This window comes from Sceloporus occidentalis, unplaced genomic scaffold (assembly GCF_023333645.1).
Source record: "Sceloporus occidentalis isolate IW3139 unplaced genomic scaffold, rSceOcc1.0.p SCAF_4, whole genome shotgun sequence".
NCBI lineage: Eukaryota > Metazoa > Chordata > Lepidosauria > Squamata > Phrynosomatidae > Sceloporus > Sceloporus occidentalis.
The window spans coordinates 63,822,097-63,846,744 of NW_028316984.1; the positions used below are offsets into that span (position 1 = coordinate 63,822,097).

Below are 24,648 nucleotides of genomic sequence, written 5' to 3' on the forward strand. Positions count from 1 at the left end.
TCTACCCCTAACCATCCTTCTCTATCCCTGGAACCCTCACTCTCAGGATCCCAAGCCCTAACTGACTCTTGCCTCAGGAACTCCTGGAACCCAGTCCTCTCTTGGACTCAACCGTTCCCTCAACTGTCAAAACCAGTGTTGCCAACAAGCCTCGGAGATAATTCCCGGAAATGCTTGTCCAAAACCCGCTGAATCCCCTCACATTACACTGAATTTTCAGTCACAATTCCAAGAAAATTCCCATAATGTTAAAATGGCGGATGTTTTGCAAATAAACGTAAATATAATTGAATAAAAATAATTGTAACTTATTTCAACTCTCAAAATCACCATTGAACCAAACAAAGAATCTTTCAGTCCTTTTAAGATATTTATTTTGACATGAAGGGGGTTCAGGAAGCTTTGTGCCAAATAGAAATGTGTTCAGATGCAACCGCACTGCAGAAATAAATCCAGTTTGACACCCTTTTAATTGCCATGGCTCAGTGCTAGGGAATCCTGGGAATTCTAGTTTTCTGAGACATTTAACCTTCTCTCTCAGCAAACTCTGGTGTGACAACAAACTACAATTCCCAGGATTTCATAGCACTGGGCCATGGCAGTAAAAACAGTATGAAACAAACTTCTTGGAAGACAGAGCAGGGATGCCAACTTACCAGGTGCTCTGCCCATGCTCAGAGGCATATTTAATCACTAACACACACACACAGTCTCAGGGACATCACATTCACATCACACAACTAACTAGTAGGGCAGCCCATGGAAGGGAGGGAAGATGGAGATAAACACATCCCTGATTATTCTACCCAGGTGCTCTGCCCATGCTCAGAAGCACCTTTCCACCTCTTTTTCTCCTCCATTCTTCTACTTTTTCCCTACTAGATTTTCCTCCCATCGACCCAAATGGTCCTCCTCACAGTACAACAACAACCCTGAGAGGTAGGCTTGGGGCACTCTGCCCAAGCTCAGGAATTCAGAAATTCAAATGTCACTCTCAGGCACACACAGTAGTCCCAACATCAACCCATGATACCATTATCAACTATTGCCTTTGTGATTGTGTGCCTTAAAACTTATGGCTTACTTGGAAATTCAAGGCAATTGGGATTAAGCCAGCCAAATCCCTCACTCCTCCTGGGCAACACTTTGTGCCTGGGTTGGTTGCTTGCCCAATGCCTGCCTCTCTCTCTCTCCAGCAGCCGCTTTGCCTGGAGCGGAGCCTGAATGCCTGAGGGGGGGGGGCAATCAATCACTGTCCTCCTCTCTCTCTGATTGGCTGAAAAAACTGTTAGTGTGATTCCAGAGTTGGTTGGTTTGCTCTTTGCTCCGTTCTGAACTTCTGGCTCTCAAAGGGAGTCGTTGGAGAGAGAGAGAGAGTGTGTTTTTTCTTCAGCCCTCTTTCTGATTGGCTGAAACTGTTACAATCCAAAGGGTTGGTTGCATGCTGCAGGCAGCTTTCAGGCTGGAGCTGAAAGTCGCCGAAAATGCACTGAAATAGAGGAGGGCACGGAAATCACACGAAAAGCTCTGAAAAGTCACCGTTTTCGTGTGAAAGTCGCGAAATTGGCAACACTGGTCAAAACCCAACTGTCAACATTCCAACTGTCAAAACCAATGGACACATGGAATGTTCAAAAGTCCCAGCCCACATTCTGTTGGCTGGACCTCAGCTGCCTTCTAATTGGTCAGCCGGGTGTTCTATGCACCACATTCAGTACCAGCAAAAGGGCTGAAGCTCAACTAAGGCTTGCATCCTTCTGCGGTCGCTAAAATGAGTACCCAGATTGTTGGGTCAATTAGCTTTCATTTTGTAAACTGCTTAGGGAGTGCTTAAGTGCACTGATGAGTGGTATAGAAATGTACCTACTATTGCTATTGCTATTACTATCTTATGAACAAACTCCAGAGGCTATCTGTCTTCAAAGGCAACCCAATGGAACACATATTACAGTAGTACAGCTTGGGGTTGCACAGCATGAATAGTACCATTATAGTGGGATGTAACCCTCTCCTCCTATGTTAGCAACCTGCATTTTAAATATCGTGGTTCCTTATAATTGTGTTGTGGTAATTGTGTTGTACATCAAGGATGTACTTTGGGGAGAGTAACAGCTTGACTTACTTCAATAAGCTATCCTTTCTGGACATAACAACAAATCATGGTCAAAGACTAGAAGTAAATGCCTTCAATTTCCTTTTCTGGTACAGTAAAGGAGAAGAAGGGAGAGGGCATCACTCAGGTCCAGTAAGTTTCTGCATCTGGACCCATTGTAGGCTACACTAGCAGAAAAGATGAGGAAGGGACATAAGTCACTGTTGTTATTTTTTTAATTGAGTGTTGTTGTCAGAAGAACAAAGAGTTTGAAGGGCAACACCTTGTTAGAGCTATATTGCTTCTCCTTAAGAAGAAATACCTTGATTAGTTTGTAATTGTAGTAGATGGGGGCGGGTTTGAGGGGAGGACTCTGAGGTTTGGGGAAAAAAGCTATTCAGGGGTAGCTGTGTTGGCCATGCAACAAAATACACTGAAATCCATAAATAGTTACACTTTTTTGTTTCTGTTTTTTGTTTTGTTTTTTTACCACCTCCAAAGCATAAAGCACGCTATGCAAGCTTGCAAATCTTCACCGGTCTCTACAGCAAGCAAAGATGTTTAAAATCATGCAGGAGAAAAATGATGACAATTTGATGATGAGTCCCCCACCTATATTCCGGGATTTCAGTGCAAGTGGAGGCCACTCCCATTACTGGCCACATGAGGACTAGAAACAAAGAGCAATAAAATAAAGGTTTAGGCTGGTAGAGAAGTTCTAGGATGTCTGAGAGGAGTAGTAGGATCCCCACGCCTAATTTAGTGTTATATTATTTGAACCAATCCAGTGTCCTTTATTATCATATTATTGTGCTGAAGTAGATGCTGCCCATGAAACTTTTTATGTTAGCCTCAACCATGGGAATCCTGGGTGTGTCACACTCTCCCAGATTCAGAGGATAGGAGTGGCAACCCCCTCTGAAGAAACTTGTCAAGAAAACCCATGGTAGGTTCACCTCAGAAAAGGCTTGAAGGCAAACCACCACCACCACCACAACAACAATCCTACTAACACAGGAATAATTATTAAAGTCTTTTAATGCCTTCTTACCCACACACACACACCCATTCCAGTAATCTGAAACAATGAGTAGAGGTTTGTTGTGTGGTCTCCAATCCCACCTCTCAAATTAATATTTTATAAGCTATGCATACATTAAGATTAGCAGGTTTGAAATTGGGAACATCTTGTCATGACATATAAATTTATGTATATCTTATTCTCTTGAAGTATATCTTTCTCTCTCTCTCTCGAAGCTCTCACAGTACATATTAAATTCTCATTAATGAAAATTGTAATGGGCATCTAAGGGATATGTGATGTCACTGAATATATTAAGATTTTTTCCCCCAGGTGTGAAGAGATATAAAGAATTAGCAATTAGCAGGGATTCATTAATATGAATAGGAGCTTCACATCAAAACTCTAAGCAGTGTGCTAAGCTGTGATTATTAATAAGGCTTGATACATTCTTCCTTTCCCCCTCTTTTCAGCAGCTTCATCTAATAAAACACTGTTCTGTCCTGTGCCCAGTATTTAGTATATTTGTGGTTTGCCCTTTTTTCAGGGGAAAAAATCCTCATATTGTTTGCTTCTCTAGGTCATCTGCCTTTTCTGTCCATTTTGCTTAACCTTCTTATTCTCATATTTTTAAAATTATCCTTGAATAGTTGGATTGCTTGTTATGAAGTGTGGGTGGCGTTTTCCTATCTGCTACAATTATAAACTTAATTTCCATTTGTTTTCTTTTAATACATGCTTCCTGCATGTCAGTGCAAAATATCCAGTGCTAGAGGATTACTGTGTGACAGTCTCCCAATCTGAAGGGTTTATTAGTCTGTATTCTGTGGATGAGGTACTAAAAATAGCATTTAAGTGTGTAACTGTATGCAGAGATACATCAAAATCTAAAAGTGATCAAGGGCTTTGGGAGATAGCATGTTGGAGAGAACTGGAGTGATGAATTGCTAGTTAATTTGGAGGGTGCAAACCTCAGAATTCAGATGATTAATACAGTCTTAAAGAAAGGAAAGGGTTACTTTTCTAAGGTGATTACTTGGTACTTCCAAAGGTAGAGGTGTGGGAATGCCAGGCATTGGCCTTTCTATGTTTATCTAACAGTGAACCTTCCTTCTGTTCAACCCCTTACCTTTTCAGTGTGATGCATTTCCACTGTTAGTATTAACAGAAGTTATTTTTAGAAATCTCTTCACAATATAATGAAAAGTCAATACTGAGAATCTGTCAAGAGAGACCTTCTGGGACTGATTTAATTTGTCTTGGATCTTCAGGAGAGCAGGAGGTGGTAATCCTCAATCCAATTTGCTAGAAGCTCTACCCTGAAACTGCCAAATTAGTCTCTTCTTATAATTAAAGATAAGCCAAAGTGGTACATAAGAATACAGAACTACTTCTAAGGTCAACATAGTTTTTGTATCTGAAATGAACTGAGTATTAAGTCCATTGAACTCACTGAGAAAATTCTCTAGAAAAAAAATGCTATAAATCTGCACTTACAGAAAGGAAGGAAGGAAGGGAAAGGAGGTTAGATGACACTCAAACCTGTGTCAAAGCATTAACGTCCTTCTTTTTATCAGCAGAAATACCTCCTCTAAAAGGCAGTGCAATAGTTTCAGGAAGGACATCGCTCGAACACAGATAATGCTTGTCGGCCCTTCATATCCACGGAAAATTTAGCCTTGGATTCAACTATCCATGGCTAGAAAATATTAAAAAATATATAAATTTCAAAAAGCAAACCTTGATTTTACTATTTTATATATGGGACACATTTCCCTATGCCATTGCTTTAAATGGGACTTGAGCATCCATAGATTTTTGGTATCCCCAGGACGTCCTGGAACCAACCTCCAGTGGATACCAAGGGCCCACTGTAGTTGCTTTTTATAGTGTCAGTTCCCAAAAACTGAACAAAGTAATTCTGCAGTTGACACAGGGTTCTGCAACAGATGCTCACTCTGAGGTCAGAACAAGGTGCACAACCATATGACTGAGGCTGAGCATCTCCTTCTGTCCTCAGAGCCAGTGAATAGCAGTGTCCATAGTGGTACCTGGCAGCACAGTGGGACACATATACAAATAGTCACCTGGTCACACTGGAGGACCTCAGCTAACGGGGGAATGCTGCTCTGAGACCTGAGTAGATATTTTTAAAATGTTCCTTATGCCCTATCACTAGTTAGCCTTCTTTCTTTCTTTCTTTGGGGAGGCGACATCTTAAAGAAGATTTGGCATTTCTGCAAGTAGCTTTAGCACATTTTTTTTTAAATTGATGTATTGTAAAATGCAATAACAGTTGTCTTGTAATAAAATAATAATATTGGTTGGATTGTTTCTGTTTTTATTATCAGTCTTCTGGTGTAGTGTGTGTGTGTGTGTGTGTGCGTGCGTGCGTGCAAGTGCATGTATGTTTGGCTTCACAAAATAAAACAGTTTTGCTCAGAGATAGGAATTTTATTAGGAATATGAATAGTTCATGAAAACTACAAAAACTGCAATGAAGAAATCGTTTTGTATATTGTTCATATGCTGGGGCAAAACTTCTTAGTGGAGTTTGAGAATCCCCAAGTAGCTGTTTGGTTGTGCTGAGAGGTTCAGACTTTTTTTTTACAAAAACATTTATTATTGAAAGACTAGACACCTGTCAATACAGAGTTCTTTGTACCACTAATAATAATAAAGTAATTATTCTAAATGTATAACTTTGGCTTCATAATGAAGTCAGAAAATTATTATTTATGAGTATTTACGATCCCTTCAATAATAATCTGTATTGATATTAGACTAACTAGAAAAGATCCATTGAGTATTGACTCACAATTCAGCAGGTGATTCAGTGAATGTCCTTTAGTTTCCCACCAAGATGACTCAGATTTAGTCCTAAGGAATGACACAGCCTCTGTTCTGATCAATATGTTCACTTTCCCCAAAAGCCTTTATGTTCTTGTTTTTAAACCAGAATCCCAGTTTGCTCTTGGCTGGGCCCAGACTGAGGGCATGTCTAAACAGGGCAATTAAACTGCCTCCCCGCTAAATCCTCACTGTAGGCACAAATCCCCCATTTGAGTGTGGATTGTCTTCACAAGGGAAGGCCAGTTCTGCAGCAAATACAAAGGTAAAGGTTTTCCCTTGACAAGATTGTCTAGTTTTGTTTGACTGTAGGTGAGGTGCTCATCTACGTTACTAAGCTGTGGGAACCAACATTGTCCAAGATAATCACATGGTCATGTGGCCAGCATAACTGCATGGAATGCTGTTACCTTAGCAATAGCAAGTACATTTCTATATTGCTTACTGACGTAGTAAGTGGTTTACAAAGGGTAAGCTAATTGCCCCCAACAAGCTGGGTACTCATTTTAGCGACCTACAGAAGGATGTCAGGCTGAGTCGATCCAGAGCCCCTGGCTGGTCTTGAACTCACAACTGTGGCTGCAGTATAGGCATTTAACTATTGCACCACCTGGGCTCCTTCCCACCAAAGTGATACCTATTTATCTATTTGCATTTTTACATGGTTTCAAACTGCTAGGTTGGCAGAAGCTGGAATTAGTGTGAGGGGCTCACCCTATCACACAACACTTGTGTCTCAAATTGGCGACTTGTCAATCTTGCAGTTGTCTGAGTCAGAATCTTAACTGCTGAGCCTCCCTATCTCTGCCTAAATCTGTTTTTAAAAACTCACCTTTTGCTCCAAATATTTCAGGATAATTCAGAGCACTCTGTGGCAATACTTGGTGTCTGTCTACATGTGTCCCACTGTCCCTCCCAGTGCCAGCACTGTGGGTGTGAGTCCCTCCCTTTGAGGTCACACTAAGGGACCCATCCATGCGATTTATGATGAGTGCCTCAACTCCTGTCCGCAGCAGTGAGGCCGGGCAGCACAGTGGCACTTTTTCTAGACAACTACCCAGCATCTCTAAAGAGTGCCAGTGGTAATGGGTGGAATCTGAGACAACTCCAGGACCAGAATATTCCAGGATCAGCCCAGAGTATTCTGTGAACCCTGAGGTACCCTTAATTTTCCAGAGCATTACTTTTTGCTGTATCTTAATTGATGTGCTTCCTTCGATGCATATAATTGTGCATGCCCAATTAGCCACATCTGCTGATAAATTTCAGTTTCACTGGTGTATTCTAGATTAACTGATTTAGCAGATTATTTTTTCAAAAGCAATTTTAAAATTAAAGGGAAGGTGGGAAAGTTGGTGCAAATAGCATTTCCCTTATAGCACTTTGTATTATCTTGTAAGCTAACACTTGTTTTCATGATCTGTTGTTACTATGCCCAGTTAAAATCTAACACAAACTGTAAAAATGCTAAGTGGCTTGTAAAATTTCTGAGTCTTCCATTTGTTCCCCCATATGAATATGCTTCACACTCAGCTTCCTTTAACTACATTATATACACTGTAGTATATAGATTAGAAAGATGTACCATAATTGCCTCAAAGAGTGATTATTATCTCTTTTCTATATAATTAGGATCAAAGTTTAACTTTCAGATCTTTGATTTTCCTCATTAATGTTCACCTTAATTCATTCGGAGAGTTGGAAGTTATGCTCCCTGGTAGCATGCAAGAAATGATTAAGTAGAGTGAAGACTATAGCATTTAATCTGTGTAATAAAAGTGAGCTGTGATAATCATTCTTTATTTTTCCACTGCAGCACAATTAACCTCTTTGCTTTGAAATTGGTAGATAATGCATCTTGTATGTTGTCATTCATTATTTAATACTATTTGAAAATGTACAGATTATTGATGGGTACCGTAAAACTGAATAAGTACAAGTTTTTAGTAATCTTTAAAATAAAATCATCTGGAGAGGTACTTTTTCTTAATCACATAGTCACCCTCCCCTGTACACTTTTCTTCACCTCTGGCACAATTTTCATCATTGCCTTGTCTCTTATCAAAATATAACAACAACACTGGTGAAATTTAATTGCCTGGAGCAATATGATAGAATATTGACATATGCTATATGAATATCAGCCAGTTTGTAGGAAAGCATGGCTATCCAACTGCAATTTGACTTTAGCTATAACGTTTTTGTATTTATTGATTTCTGCTGGTATTATTTCTTGCAAGGGTATTCTTAGATTTGATCAATATGTGATGTATGTCATAGTGGCAAAACAAAAGACAGCCATATGTTACAGAAAAGAGTGTTATAGTAGACATTGCCTTTTCTGTTGCACCATCCATTCTGCAGTCTAGTAGGTACAGAAAACCAATGGTGTGCAGTTAACATCGTCTTTCTTTTGGATTTTTCCCAGAGAGTACAGTAGAGAAATTCGTATGTTTTGAATTGCCAACTAGAATATTATTGATTTCATATATTCTTTTTAATATGTAAACACTGGTATTTCCCAATGTCTATGTATGTAATTTTTTAAAAAATAAAGCACTGAATATTTTTGAATACTGATGCTTGTTCATTTCTCCACTTGTAATTTTTTTATACTTCTTACACATGTGGCAAACTTAATGTCCCTGTTTCAATAGCTAATCATTTCAGCTCCCCACTTTTATCTAGTAGTGTAAGACTAGACTAAAAGTAAGAACCAGTGTGGTGTTGTTTGAACATTACATTACAACTGTGGTGACCAGGATTTGGCCATGGAAACCCACCAGGTAATGTTGTCAAATCACACTCTCTCCACCTTAGAGGATAGCAATGGCAACCCCCCTCTGAAGAAACTAGGGCTGGGGAATAGGAGTAAGAAGTAAAGGAGTAAGAGGTTTTTACAGGAGTAGGAGTAGGAATAACGAATAACAAAATATATTTGTTACTCCTTATTCCTGTTATTATATTGTACACACAAACACCCATCAATCAATCAATCAATCAATCAATCAATCAATCAATCTTTATTGAATAGTCCTGGGGCAGGGACATAGCCAAGGGGGGGGTTCTTGGGGTCCGGACCCCCCCTCCGTTAGATAGAATGAATGGTGTGTGCTGCTGTGCTGCCGCACCCAAGCCCCATTATAATGGTGGCACTTAGTCTGGACCCCCCTTCCCAAAATCCTGGCTACGTCCCTGCCTGGGACCATTTCAAAGTACATTAAAATATAGTAATACATACAATAACATTTTATAGAAAGTCTATAGGGACTACACACACACACACACAATATTAATAAAGTACAATAAAGTACAATATACAACAATACAATATAGATACATATGAATAGCCTAAACATGCACAGCTTGCACTGGGGAAGGAACTGAGAGGCAAAGAGAGATACTTACACACACACACACACACACACACACACACACACACACCAGTATTGCAAAAACAACAGCAACAACAACAAAACCAGAGCTTTTCCCTAGGGTTGGGAAGTTGGGAGTAAGGAGTAAGAGATTTTTGCAGGAGTAGAAGTAGGAGTAACATTAAGAAAAAACATCTTACTCTAGAGTAGGACAAGGAGTAACCACAAAATCACTACTCCCCAGCCCTGGAAGAAACTTGCAAAGAAAACCCCATGGTAGGTTCAACTTTGTGTCTCCATTAGTTGGAAATGATTTGAAGGCACAAAACAACAACAAGGGTTGTGAAAATTTAAAGATGACTTTAAGGCCCACAATAACAACAACAAGAAGACTAGAACTGCAGGGTACTAGCAGTAGAATATGATGGTTACTATTCTGATGCTATAGGAAATTGCAGGCGGCTTTGGAATGTTTGCAAGTTGTCAGATATTTTATTTTATTTTATAACCCATTCTTTTGAATTGCTCTCAGTGAATTGGCTATGGTTAATGTAAGGAACAGGACGGACACACACACACACACACACACACACACACACACACACACACACAGCTTTCTGAAATCTTATGAGAAAATTCTCTAGCTGATTTTAAAATGTTCTCTTTTATTAACAATATGATAGAGCTCACTTTATGAGTTCTAGTTCAATATAGTCAGTCTCTCTTCTAGTTCAGTATTGTCAGTTTTGCTTGCAGAAGGGATTAAATTTGCTTGCACAAAGGACTATATTAAGAGAAAGCAAAAGGCGTAAATGTGCTCTTGAAATTGTGAATTGAAATTGGCAGTTTGTTCTTTGATGTTTTGTAAGACTGTGTTTGTTTCATTGCTTCCTTCAGTGAAGTTGTGCATCTTTTTGTATGCAGCAATGTAGTTTTCAGTAGCCAAAAGAGGTGGGACAATTTCTTTGTAATCTTGACAGATACAAAGGTGAAGAAATTGAGTTCAGAACTGATAGAGTTGAATGTTCATTTCACCAAATAGTAACATATTCCCCTCTGAATGCAGAAATGATGATGGAGTCTCATGACTTCAGACAGCAAATGAAAATATTCCTCTAAAAAGGTAACAGCCAAATGATGGTCTGCCATCCCCCTCCCCACTAGTAGTGAAGCATGTGGGACTACAGTGTGGGAAGCATTCAAATTACCTGCTAAGGTCCATCATTTTGGTCTATAATTGGGAACGTCTGTCTGTTTAAAAGGCACACCAGCTCAGCTGAGTTTCTGAATCATCATAAATCCAGCTACCACTGCAAGTTCCGAAGAAATGTATCATTAGTTTCTGCAGACAATGATTTGGTAGATGTCAACGTTATAGGGCAAGGAACAGATACAGAACTGAACTGAAACAAGGTATTGCTAAAGCAGAAGGAGAAACAAAAGAGGGTAAGGAATGGGGGAAAGAGTTTCTGCTCAAGATGACTGAAACTGTTCTTGAGGAAAAATGGCTTGTCAGAGCTGGAAACAGGTGGCTTTGTTCGCATTTCCCTTCCTATATGTTGGAATGAAAAAAATCTACAGAGCAAGCCATCTGCTGGGAAGGGTTGTTTTTTGCTGTCTTTTCATTTTTGTTGCATGCTTCTGTGTGTTTGGTGAAGAACTGATTCATGCACATGTGTGTTATGACATCATTATTCAGCATTTGAGAAATGGCTGCTGAAAAAGTATATTTTATTAATGGAAAAGTATACAGTAAACCCGCCCCTTACGCGGGGGATCCGTTCCAGATTCTCCCGCGTAAGGGAAATCCAGCATATGCTCAAATCCCATTCAAAATAATGGGGCGCACTCCCACGGTGCGCCCATTGTTTTGATTGGGGCTTGCCTTCCACATGAAAAGTCTGCATAAAATAAGCCTGCGTAAGGGGCAGGACAGCTGTAGTTTCACTTGGTGCATTTGAGATTATATCAGCTGAAATAAAAGTTCTATCGGTGATGTTAAACAGTGACACAGAGGGCCCTTCCCTTACACGGGGGATCCATTCCAGACCTACCCCCCACATAAGGGAAATCCTTATGGTGGAGCCCCTATAGAAATAATGGGGCTCATGCCTGCGGCACAATGCTGCACCACGGACACCCCCCATTACTACTTCTGGGGCATGCCAGGGCTTTTTCTGGCATGGCTTTCAGTGTATGCCAGGGGTAGGCAACCTGCAGCCTGCGGGCCGGATGCGGCCCGGCAAGGCCTTGGGACCGGCCCCAGCCCAGTCTTGCCGCCGATTGCCGCTGGAGCCTTTGGCCTCTCGCGCGAGGGCGTGGGGGGCAATTGTCTATAGAAGCCTCCGAAACATGCATTTATATTAACATTCTTTTAAAAATCAGCAAATTTTTTAGCGTGTCCTCCATTTTTTTAAAAAAGTGTTCTCCATTTGAAATTTTTGTCCTACATTTGTCCCGGTTTATTTATTTATTCATTTATTTATTTATTTTAAAAAAATAATTATTTATTTTTTGGCTTCGGCCCCCCAGTTGTCTGAGGGACAGCAACCCGGCCCTCGGCTCAGAAAGTTTGCCTACCCCTGGTGTATGCTGAAAGCCACATATGTCGCACCCATGTATGACGTGGATGCACTGTATTATCAAATGATTACTATGCATATAAACAGGCTGTGGACCAAAATGTTACCGTATCTTTGGGCTGAAAGATAAATGTCTATTGTGTCATGAATTATACCCTTACTGGAGGTTTTAAGTGTTCAATATTTATATTTCTTTTAGTCCAGTTATGGAGTTCTAAGCTTAAGAGACAAAGTATCTTACTATCAGATAAGATATTACAGGGGTTGTCTAGATGGGCGGTGAGATGCTACCCCTTTTTGCCCCGGATTGGGGCCATAGCAACTACATGCCGTGGCCTCTACAGGGAGCAAAAAGAAGCCCCCAAAAAGGGGCTCTCTTTTCACTCCCCAGAAGGTGTGTCATAGCCGCTACAGGGCGACATGATGATGCCCCTTCTGAGCTGCACCATTTGGCCACTGCGGTAGAGTCGTGCCATGATGCTGCACACTATGTAAATGGGCACGCGGAATCATGGCGCGATGGGGATGGATGGAATCACGGCATCAAGCATGCAGGTGCTACACCATGACTCTGCCCACAGGCTGATACAAAGTGCCAGTCTGTATTCCCCCATAGTTAAACATTTCAGAAATTAGTATCCAAGATATGAAATTGAAGCATAACTAAAGCTTCTATAATTAAGGGAATATCCTGTTTATAAAAAATGACAAAAAACATTGACAGCATCAGAGACTTCTGCTGGCACAGGCAGAGGATTGACTGGTGACAAGGAGCATATGAGTCTCTCATTACAAAAACACCAGTGGCTACCAGTCTGTTTTGAGGCATGAGTCAAAGTGCTGATTATGATCTGTGAAGCCCTACACAGCTTGGGTTTGCACTGTTTTCATGCATAAAGTTGCCTGTTCTCTTGTATAAATTGCCTCAGGTGAGTCTATGTTAGGTGGAGACACAAGAAAGAAATCTTTTGCTGACTGTCTCCTGGCTATGGAATTCCTTCACGGGGTTTTTAGGCTGTGTAAACAAAATACATTTTTACTGAGATAGTTGTTTACCACTGGAAAGGGGTGCTTAATTTGTTTTTGTTTTTTCATTTATTGTGTTTAGTTCCCACTTGGAGAAAAGTGGGATATAAATTAAATTGTTTAAATTGTTTATTTTAAATCACATCTTTCTGCAAGTGAAGCATCCAAGTTATAACCATAATTTACAAATGGATAATTCTTGAGGGGTGGTTTAATTATTGTAGGGGCTGTGCAAAGCACCCCTAAGGGGTGGCCTGCAGCCGCCCCTGGAGACCAGGGTTCAGTTTCCATCTCTGCCATGAAACCCACTGGGTGACAGTAGGGAAGTCATGCTCTCTCAGCTTCAGGAGAAGGCAATGGCAAACCTCCTCTGAACAAATATTGCCAAGAAAATCCTGTGAAATGACAAGGCACACACAGCTTTCACTGCAGTGCTGCCAGTTTCCTCTCCTACTTAATATTTACAGTTGAAGGAAAAGACAATAAATTTTCTTCCTCAAAAATGACATTCCATTATTATTTTTAAAAAATATTTTAGCACCAATATCAAAAGAATATAGCACTCTAGAAATGAAGTATTTACCTTCAGCTTGGATAGTTTCTTATTGTCATAGAACAAATAAGTTACTTCTGCATGTTACAAACTCTGAAATTGATATTATCTTGAACAACATTACAAGTTTGTGTTTTCTAAAGTTTCCAGGGGTTCTTTTTTTCCATTCATTAGCAACAGGCTTAACTTCTGAAGGTGGACATATAAGGGAAGACTGAAGGAATTGGAACCATAATATAATTTTAAGCCCTTCTAAACAGTAGCATCACTAGGGGTGTGGGGGAAGTGGACTGCACTGGAAGACACACCAGAAGGGGTGTCACCTTTTGGGGTGATATACTGGGGAGGATGGCTGGCTTCTGAGTCCAGTGCAGCAACCACTATTCAGAACTCAGAAGGGCCAAGCACGACCTCCACCTTGCTGCCCTGTGCCATTCTCATGAATAGAATGGTGTCACAACAGCAAGGTGGGGGGGGGGGGTGCCCTTTTGTCCTCACCACTGGAAGCCCCACTCTCAGATCCCCCTGCATCACATGACACCCCAGGCAGAGATTCCACCACCTCTCAATTACAGGAAGAAACTGGCAAAACCACCTCATAGGAGATTATCACACAGAGGGATAAGGACAGGAGCAAAGTGGGTTGCTCCCATCCATATCCCATTCTATTCACGTGATCCCATTCTATTCATGCCATGCACTTATCCTGTTCTTCTCCCTTTAGTGAAGTGTAATGGCCCTGTCATTTGGTATTAATGAAAACTCTCATTAATACCAAATAACGAGGCCATTACACTGCACTGACGGGAGAAGGACGGGATAAGCATGCCATCTGGGGTAACCTTTCCCTGATCGTGCGAATAGGATGGGAGCAATCCACGTTGCTCCTGTTCCTACCCCTCCATGTGATAATCTCCTGAGTCTTCATTGCCTAAGAAAACCCTATGGAATTTGTGAGGTCACCATAATTCAACAGACAACTTGAAGGCATGCACACACAAACATAGTTGCAGGCGGGTGTCAGAGTGCCACCTCACATCACAGAATGCAGCAAACTGACAATACTGTGTTTCCTTCCCTTCCAGAAAAGAACGGAGGACTGCAAAGGCCATTTTTATGGTGGAAGTGAATTTCAGTAATACACATCTGTAAGCAGTAGCAGCACTGCTGCTTAGTTCAGTGCTGGTGACAACTGGGGGCACAAAAATTGTAAAATTAGCCAGACAAACCAAGATTAAACCATGTGCTGTCCACACCATCTCTATATCACTATTGTGATTTCACAACCATCAAAATTAATACTGCCATTACAACTAATTACAACAAATGAAAAAGTGTAGAGTATATATGAATAGGTCACACACCTTTTGTGCACTTAGGACGTTTACAAAAGCTTTGATATCTTTTCTGTTGGGAGCATGCATGTTCTATGTTGAGAAGAATGCACTGAGGACATATGTTGTAACCACACACTGCAGGCAGTAGGAGAATTATCCTGTTTTTATGAGGAAGAATGGCTTGTAAATAAAATAATATAAATTGGCAGTTCTTTGGACAAATCTTAGGCCCCATACAGACAGGCCAAAATAAAGCTGCTTCGGGACACTTTGGAGGTATGATGTTTAAATGTTGCATGCATCCTAAGAGTCCAGAAGCTGCACCAAAGCTGTGCTCCAGTCCTTAGGAGTAAATCGTGGCTTTGGTGTGGCTTCTGGATTCTTAGGACGTATGCAACATTTAAACAGCATACCCCCAAAGCGTCCCAAAGCAGCCTTATTTTGGCCTGTCTGTATGGGGCCTTAGAATCAGAAAGATGAATAAGTCACTCATGCTTCCAGTACTGATGTTTTATTTCACATGACCAGAAGTTCTGAGAATTTGGTTACGTGTTCATGCATCTTGTTTTGACAAGCACCCAATTAACTTACTTATTCACTTGCAGTGGCAGCCATCTGCTGGCACTGGCTAGCAGTAGGAAATATGACTTGCCAAAGTATAGCAGGGTTACCTGTGTCTTTCAGTTCTCTGAAAATGTAACAGGAAAAAGGATGGGGGCTTTCCATCAACTACCCTGTATTGTTCTCCAGTATCATATTCAATTTTACTTCTTTATAATTCAGATAGAGCACATGTTTCACATGCTAGAGATCCCCGATTTAGAAATCTTGACATCTCTGGTTAAACAACATGGGTCAAAATGCTGCTTGCATGGTTTATGCAGGCCTGCAGATCATTTTTGTTCTTCACATTCGCCCTGCTGTGCTCACCCTTGCCAAAAATGTGGGAGTGTATGCTTAGGTTACCTAGCCATGCCTGAATCCCCTCCCATTCAATAAAAATGGAAATGAAAATGTCTAGTCATTTTTTGGTTTGGTTTCATTTCATTTCCTTTTGTTTCATCTCTCTCACTATCTTCATTTCCTCTTCCCCCTCCTCCCATCTTCCTCTGCCTCTGCTTCTTTTCTTTCTTTCATTATTTGCAAGCAAGTGCTGCCTATGGCAGATAGTAGGATATCTGGGCTTTACTCCTACCTGGTTTGCACATCACTGAGTTAATACAGGTTGAAGAAATCCAAATACTCTGCCTGAGACCCTGAGCAGCCATTTAAAAAGTACTAGATAAAATGGGCAAAAGATCCACCTAGTACAGGGTTAAAAGAGAAAAATGAATGTTGCAGCTCCTTTAAGACTAAATGGTTTTTATTTTCATGTTTACTTTCATGGATATAAACCCACTTCTTCAGCTGCAGTACCACCACATTTCTTTTTTCTCTTTCTCCTTTTCTCCTTTTTATACTGGAAGAGACTAACATGGCTACTTCTTTGAAAACTGGTTCCTCTGTTCCTAACTTTCTGGCAATGAAGCCAGTGAACAATATGTTAATCTCACTAGTTTATTTTCTGTTCAGTTATTTCTGTTTGCTGCTTCCATAAGGGATAAAATCAGTGGTTAATGTACTGTTATAGATTAAACTAACAATAATCCAACTGGATTGCATAATTCCTAGTGACCTTTGCCATCCAGGTAAAATAAAAATATTGAAGAACTGCAAAGTGCATCACATTGTCAATAGCCTTGTTTTTGTCTGGTATGTTGGTATTTACAGTGATGAAGCTCCAGGCAGCCAATTGGTTACAGATAAGTTTCACATTGACTGGGATTCTGTGCTTGTCAACTCTGATAATGTCATCGTAGCTCAGTTTGATGGAAGAGGGAGTGGATTTCAAGGTCTAAAGATTCTACAAGAAGTCCACCGTTCCTTAGGATCAGTGGAAGTGAAGGACCAGATAGCAGCGGTAGAGTACGTATGTGCAAACATTTCTTCTATTTCTTTTTTACTGTAAAAATCATTCTTAGTTTTGTATAAGACATTAGAAATGTACTGAGTTTTTATTTTCACAGCACTGGATTGCTACAACATATCACTGTTTTATAGCAAGAAAAAGTCAATAAATCCATTAAGTCTGATAAAGCAGACTTCTAGGCCTAGTCTGACTGTTGTAATTTATCTAACAAAATACTGTGTGGTAAAGGGTGCATTGCAGATGCTATACTTAAATGTGTAAAGTATAACAGGCAACTACATTATATCCAAATATGAAGAATATAACTCAATCCCATGTCACAGCATACAGTGCTGCCTCAGCATCTTTAGTCACTGAAACAAAAACTGACCCATAAGAAGCTGATTTCCTAAAAAATCATTTATCATTGTTTTAATTGTGAGCTCTTTGACAGAGTCTTTTTGCCTTGCTTAAAGGCAGAATGCTAATGAATATAGCATGGAATGTTAATGAATATAGTAGCCTTGAATGTGCTTAAGATATACACCCATGCATTGTGTTGTTTGGACAACAACAATAGGCAAAAATGCATCAGACTGTATTGTATGCAGTATTCTCATGCTTTTCATAAAGCCATTCTTGGAATCCATTATATGCCTACTTGCGATATAAATAGGTGCAGCGGCTGACTGTTCTATATTGAAGATCTAATCTTTAAAATTCTGCAACTTGTTTATAATTTTAATTTAATTTTTTATCATGAACAATACACAAGCTATTACAATCAAATGCTTTACAGCTGGATCAGTGAGATATGTAGGCATGTGGACCACTAAATCAATTAGGATATTTTTCAAACATCTCTGTAGATTATAGTCATTCTGCAACATCTGTCTACTCATAAGAGAATCTCATTGAGATTCTTCATGTGAGTGAGGTCTAATTAAATGGCATAATGGAGTTTATCACACGTGAGGGCTCCCATCATGCTCCTGTCGCCCAAACATCACCAAACTGTGACGGGCGCCTCCTGGTGGGATCACTCATGGTGCTATGCTTCCGTTTTTGTCATGGAAGCATCAGCGTAATTGTTAGAAAAAGGGCCCTTTTTTTAAATAACGGATCAAATTGTTATTTAAAAAGGGCCCGTTTCCTTACAATTATGAGAATGCTTCCATGATGAAAACGGAAGCGTTGCCCTTTAATAGTGCCAGGCGCGGTCCCACCAGGAGGCTCCTGTTGCAGATTGGTGACGTTTGGGTGACAGGAGCATGACAGGAGCCCTCACATGTGATAAACTCCAAAGGCTATAATCTTGACCCTGAAAAAAATGATATAACCCACATTCAACATGCTACATAACATGAAGAGTGTTTAAATTGTCCAAAGTGAACTTTCCTCAAAATTCAAGAATTTCATTGTGGTTTACTACTATTTTGATATTATATGTGGAAAAAGATTCTCCCAATTTCATTTTTCTTTCTTGGCTTCCCATTTTCAGGCAACAGTAGTTGTGCTTTGGACTCATAACACAACATTTCTTTAATGTTTTAGCTTTATTTTAAATCTGGCTATAAACATTGTTGCTGATTTTTCTGTGTGAGATAATTCATAATTTTGAATATTGTCACAGGAAGACCTATCAGCCTATAGCAGATGTTATTGATGGGTTCATGAAGGCGATTGCAAGTCTAAAGCAAAATGATATAATATTTATTTCATATTCCATTTGCATTATAGTAGTCGTAATGTGAGCATCATTTACACAGGAAGCATGTCTCTTCATAATATTTTACTTTCCCCATTTCAGATACTTGCTGAAACAACCATTCGTTGACTCTAACAGGCTGAGCATATTTGGAAAGGTAACATTCTATAATAAATGAAATGTTGCAATTTTTTCAGTTCACAGTGTGTGTGTGTGTGTGTGTGTGTGTGTGTGTGTGTTTGTGCGTGTGCATGTGCGTGTGTGCACACATGCATATATACACTAGAAAGTATAGGAAGCATTACCCAGGCTGATTTTGATTATTTCACTTATCAATTTGTAGCACATATTATCTCAAAAACCATTTCCTGCCAAATTTCCTGAAAAATGGACCAAAACCAGTGATTATCCAGAAGAGGGCAAAGTTTGTCAGTCTGTCCCAAGCTTGTACAAAAGTGTTCAAGAAGCCAGTCTAAGTCTAAATGTCAGGTTTGGTCAAAATTAGTTTGTAAATATGTATACTACAGCAAAATAAAAATAAAACATACAGAAATCCAAAGCGTGTCATCAGAAACAGTCCGGCCAGAGAGAGGAAGAGGAGAGGAGCTGCTTGGCAGCCATTTTGAGACCGTGTGCTTGAGACCGTGTGCTCGTTGCTGAAGGGGCGGAGCTTCTGTGAGTCACATCTGTGAGTCACAAGGGGGCGGAGCTAGCAGACTAGCTTTATATACCAGCTTCCAGAGCCTTCCAGAACAGTCCGGCCAGAGAGAGGAGAAGGAGAGGAGCTGCTTGGCAGCCATTTTGAGACCGTGTGCTTGAGACCGTGTGGTCGTTGCTGAAGGGGCGGAGCTTCTGTGAGTCACATCTGTGAGTCACAAGGGGGCGGAGCTAGCAGACTAGCTTTATATACCAACTTCCAGAGCCTTCAGAACAGTCCGGCCAGAGAGAGGAGAAGGAGAGGAGCTGCTTGGCAGCCATTTTGAGACCGTGTGCTTGAGACCGTGTGCTCGTTGCTGAAGGGGCGGAGCTTCTGTGAGTCACATCTGTGAGTCACAAGGGGGCGGAGCTAGCAGACTAGCTTTATATACCAGCTTCCAGAGCCGCACGCCTAACGACGCGCGAATTTTTCATTTTCTTTAACTCAACAACTCTGCTCAAGTGGCATCGGGTTAGAATCAGATATTGAAACAGAACCTTCCCTTTAAGTGTAAGATAGCAGCCAGTACTTACCTTTGAAGAAGTATTCCCAGTAGATTGACTGTTATATTTATTACTAAAGACTTTGCAGTATGGACAACGAGGGATCTGCCGCAGTCACCTGCAACTCTTGTGGGATGTTTCTCTTCTTGCCTACAGAAGTGGAGAACTTCACATGCACCAAGTGCAAGTTGGTAGCACTCTTGGAGGAGAAAGTGCAGCAGCTGGAGTCCAGAGTAGCTACACTTCAGCATATTAGGGAACAAGAGGATTTCCTGGACACAATAGAACTAACCATCTTAGATGAGTACCACGCAGAGGAAGATGCTAGGGTGGAAGAGGTCACTTGCCAAACAGAGGAGGCAGACAGCTGGAGGAATGTCACAAAGAGAAGTAAGCCAAGAAGGAATTGTTCGGGGAGCTTGCAGCTAGAGAATCGATTCGAAGCTCTTTCCCTTATCAAGGAGGATGAAGAAGAGCAGCATGGACAGACTTCAGGGACAGAGCAGGGGAGCCTGAGAGTCCCACCCGAGGGAACAGTCGCTGCTAAGCCTCGGAGGAGGCGTGTGGTCGTAGTGGGGGACTCCTTGCTGAGGGGTACAGAAGCAGTGATTTGTAGGCCTGACAAGATGTCTCGAGAGGTGTGTTGTCTTCCAGGTGCAAAGATCCGTGATGTGACAGAGAGGCTGACAAGACTGGTCAAGCCTACTGACCAATACCCCTTCCTTTTGGTCCACGTGGGAACTAATGATACTGCAAGACACAGCATTCAGAACATCAAAAGGGATTACGAGGCACTTGGTAGGAAGCTGAAAGGAATGGATGTACAGGTTGTGATCTCGTCTCTTCTGCCAGTTGAAGGGCATGGTCCAGGAAGGGAGAGGAAAATAGCAGATGTGAACAACTGGCTTCGCAGATGGTGCCGCCGAGAAGGATTTGGATTCTTCGATCATGGGCTGCGGTTCCATGAGGAGGGACTTCTTGCAACAGACGGGTTGCATCTCACGCCAGTTGGAAGAAATGTTTTTGCCAACAGTCTCAAGAACTTGATCAGGATTGCTTTAAACTGAGTTCTGAGGGGAAGGGAGACAATATTAAGGAAGGCGAAAGGGATGGCGAAAATAGTCAAACTGACATAGAGGAAACAAGGCAAACAGTGCAAGGACCCAACAGTGGGAGGCAAAAAAACTTGCACAGGCAGCAAGTAAAAGGGAACCATGGTCTGCGATGTCTCTACACTAATGCACAGAGCATGGGAAATAAGCAAGATGAACTCGAACTCCTAGTACAACAAAGCAAATATGATATAATAGGCATCACTGAAACCTGGTGGGATGAGTCTCATGATTGGAATGTGGAAATAGAGGGGTATAACCTTATTAAGAGAAATAGGCCAAACAGGAAAGGAGGAGGAATAGCACTATATGTCAGAGATATTTACACCAGTGAAGAGATCCTGGACATCAATCATGGAAGCCAGGTGGACAGCATCTGGATAAGAATCAAAGGGGAGGGAAACAATAAGGGTGTTACGGTGGGAGTCTACTACAGACCCCCAAGTCAGACTGAGGAATTGGATGATATCTTTCTAGAACAGATGACCACACAGTCAGAAAAGAGAAATGTAGTAGTGATGGGCGATTTCAACTATCCTGATATTTGCTGGAAGTCAAACTCAGCAAAATCCTCAAGGTCTAGCAAATTCCTCACTTGCCTGGAAGACAATTTCATGGTCCAAAAGGTGGAAGAGGCAACGAGGGGGTCAGCTATTTTAGATCTGATCCTAACCAACAAGGATGACTTGGTTAATGAGGTGCAAGTGGTGGGATCATTAGGTGGAAGTGACCATGTTCTCCTGGAGTTTGTAATACAGTGGAAAGGAGAAGCCAGGCAGAGTCAGACACGCATCCTAGTCTTTAGGAGAGCGGATTTCAGTAAACTTAGAGAAGTATTGAGGGCGATTCCATGGTCAGAAATACTAAAAGATAAAGGAGTTCAGGACAGATGGGACTTTCTCAAAAAGGAGATACTGAAGGCACAATTTCAAACAGTTCCAGTGAGAAAGAAAAACGGGAGGTGTCTCAAGAAACCAGGATGGATGACTAAGGAACTTTCAACCGAGCTAAGTTTGAAACCAAACATGTATAAGAAATGGAAAAAGGGGGAAATCACGAAAAAGGAATTCAAAGAAATAGCAGGCATGTGTAGGGGTAAAGTCAGAAAAGCTAAAGCGCAGAATGAACTCAGGCTTGCTAGAGAGGTTAAGAACAATAAAAAGGGCTTTTTTGGATATGTCCGCAGCAAGAGGAAGAAGAATGAAACGGTAGGGCCACTGCGTGGAGAAGATGGCAAAATGCTAACAGGAGATAGAGAAAAGGCAGAATTACTCAACACCTTCTTTGCCTCAGTCTTCTCAGAAAAGGCAAAGGGTGCTCAACCTGAGGATAATGGAGCAGAGGACAGAATAGGGGAATTTCAGCACAGAATAAGTAAAGAGTTAGTAGAGGAACACCTTGTTAATCTAAATGAATTTAAGTCTCCGGGACCAGATGAACTCCATCCAAGGGTATTAAAAGAACTGGCAAAAGTAATATCGGAGCCATTGGCAATCATATTTGAAAACTCCTGGAGAACAGGAGAGATCCCAGCAGACTGGCGAAGGGCAAACGTTGTCCCCATCTTCAAAAAGGGGAAAAAAGAGGATCCCAACAATTATCGTCCAGTTAGTCTGACATCAATACCAGGAAAGATTCTAGAGCAGATCATTAAACAGAGAGTCTGTGAACATCTAGAAGGCAATGCCATAATCACAAAAAGTCAACATGGGTTTCAGAGAAACAAGTCATGCCAGACAAACCTAATCTCTTTCTTTGATAAAATTACCAGCTTGGTAGATGAAGGGAATGCTGTGGATATAGTATATCTTGATTTCAGTAAGGCCTTTGACAAGGTTTCCCATGACATTCTTGCAAACAAGCTTGTAAAATGTGGGCTAGACAAAGGAACTGTTAAATGGATCTGTAATTGGTTGACCGGCCGAACCCAAAGGGTGCTCAACAAGGGCTCCTTTTCATCCTGGAGAGAAGTGACCAGTGGGGTCCCACAGGACTCTGTCCTGGGCCCAGTGCTATTCAACATCTTTATCAATGACCTGGATGACAGAATTGGGAGCATACTTATCAAATTTGCAGATGACACCAAATTAGGGGGAATAGCTAATACCTCAGAGGACAGGATCAAGATTCAAAATGACCTGAATAGACTAGAAAGCTGGGCCAAGGCTAACAAAATGAAATTCAACACAGAGAAATGTAAGGTATTGCACTTGGGGCGGAAAAACAAAATGCACAGATATAGGATGGGTGACACCTGGCTGAATGAAACTACGTGTGAAAGGGATCTAGGAGTCCAAGTGGACCACAAGTTGAACATGAGTGAACATTGTGATGCGGCAGCTAAAAAGGCCAATGCTATTTTAGGCTGCATCAATAGAAGTATAGTGTCTAGATCAAGAGAAGTAATAGTGCCACTGTATTCTGCTTTGGTCAGGCCCCACCTAGAATATTGTGTCCAGTTCTGGGCGCCACAATTCAGAAAGGACATTGAGAAACTGGAGCGTGTCCAAAGGAGGGCGACAAAAATGGTGAAGGGTCTGGAAACCATGCCCTATGAGGAACGACTTAGGGAGCTGGGGATGTTTAGCCTGGAGAAAAGAAGGTTAAGAGGTGATATGATAGCCCTGTTTAAATATTTGAAAGGATGTCATATTGAGGAGGGAGCAAGCTTGTTTTCTGCTGCTCCAGAGAACAGGACCCGGAACAATGGATGCAAGCTACAGGAAAAGAGATTCCACCTGAACATTAGGAGGAACTTCCTGACAGTAAGGGCTGTTCGACAGTGGAATGCACTTCCTCGGAAGGTGATAGAGTCTCCTTCCTTAGAGGTCTTTAAACAGAGGCTGGATGGCCATCTGTCAGGGATGCTTTGATTTGGATTTCCTGCATGGCAGGGGGTTGGACTGGATGGCCCTAGTGGTCTCTTCCAACTCTACGATTCTATGATTCTATGATTCTATGAAAGTGCCCAAAGTGATTGACAGTTCAGTTTCAGTAATTTATCATAGCCCTTGTTTCAGTCCCATTGTATAATGTACCAAGTTTATGACTCAGTGAATATGCATGTGAATATGTATAGAATGACACACAGGCAAAGAGACATTAAATTAATCTGTGTGTCTGTGTATGTGTTAATATCCAACCAACAGGTACTTGTAAGGTTGATCATTATTCAACTTTTGATGAGAGTGATTATCTGGATTTATCTCAGGCCTAGATTTGATAAAGAAACTACACTGGTAACTCTGAAAGAAAACCTATAATATCAGAAGGGTGGGAGGGAGTATTTAAATATCTCAACAGTTTTCTATCCCATCAATGAGTTACCTTCTGGCTACAGTCTCAAAAATTTGGATTGACAGTTTGTCTTGTAGAGGTTTCATGTGGATGATTGTTTTAAAGCAGCTGGCAAAGGAAGCATAAAAAGGAGGAAGGAAATGAAAAGGAAAAAAAATGTGGCAAGCTCTGTAAGACTATTATTTTCTCATGAGCTCTCATGTATATGAACCCTCTCTTTCGGATACATTACAGAGTGATTATAAATGCTCAGTTATACAGCATATTTACATAGTTGTGGGAATCAGATAGAATGTAGTGAGATTCAGAATGGTATAGAAAATTTTTCATGAACCTGTGGACTTTATATACAGTCAGCCGTCCTTCTCCTCGGATATTTTATCCACGGATTCAAGCATCCACAATAGTAAACTTTGATTCCAAATAGCAAACTTTGATTTTCTATTTGATATAAGGGGCAACATTTTACTGTGCCATTGTATTTAATGGGACTTGAGCATCCACGGATTTTGTTATCCACGGGGTTCCTGGAACCAAACCCCAGTGGA

At 41.0% G+C, this 24,648-nt stretch overlaps 1 protein-coding gene across 2 annotated transcripts in view; it reads left to right on the forward strand.

Annotated features, from left to right (window-relative positions):
* Positions 1 to 24,648, forward strand: part of DPP10 (dipeptidyl peptidase like 10) — an 817,369-nt gene that overhangs the window by 773,949 nt on the left and 18,772 nt on the right. For both annotated transcript variants that reach the window (XM_089520160.1, XM_089520161.1), the window contains exons 20-21: positions 16,606 to 16,800; positions 18,594 to 18,648. In XM_089520160.1, coding sequence (XP_089376286.1) covers positions 16,606 to 16,800; positions 18,594 to 18,648 — 250 coding nt within the window. The remainder of the gene's footprint in view (positions 1 to 16,605; positions 16,801 to 18,593; positions 18,649 to 24,648) is intronic.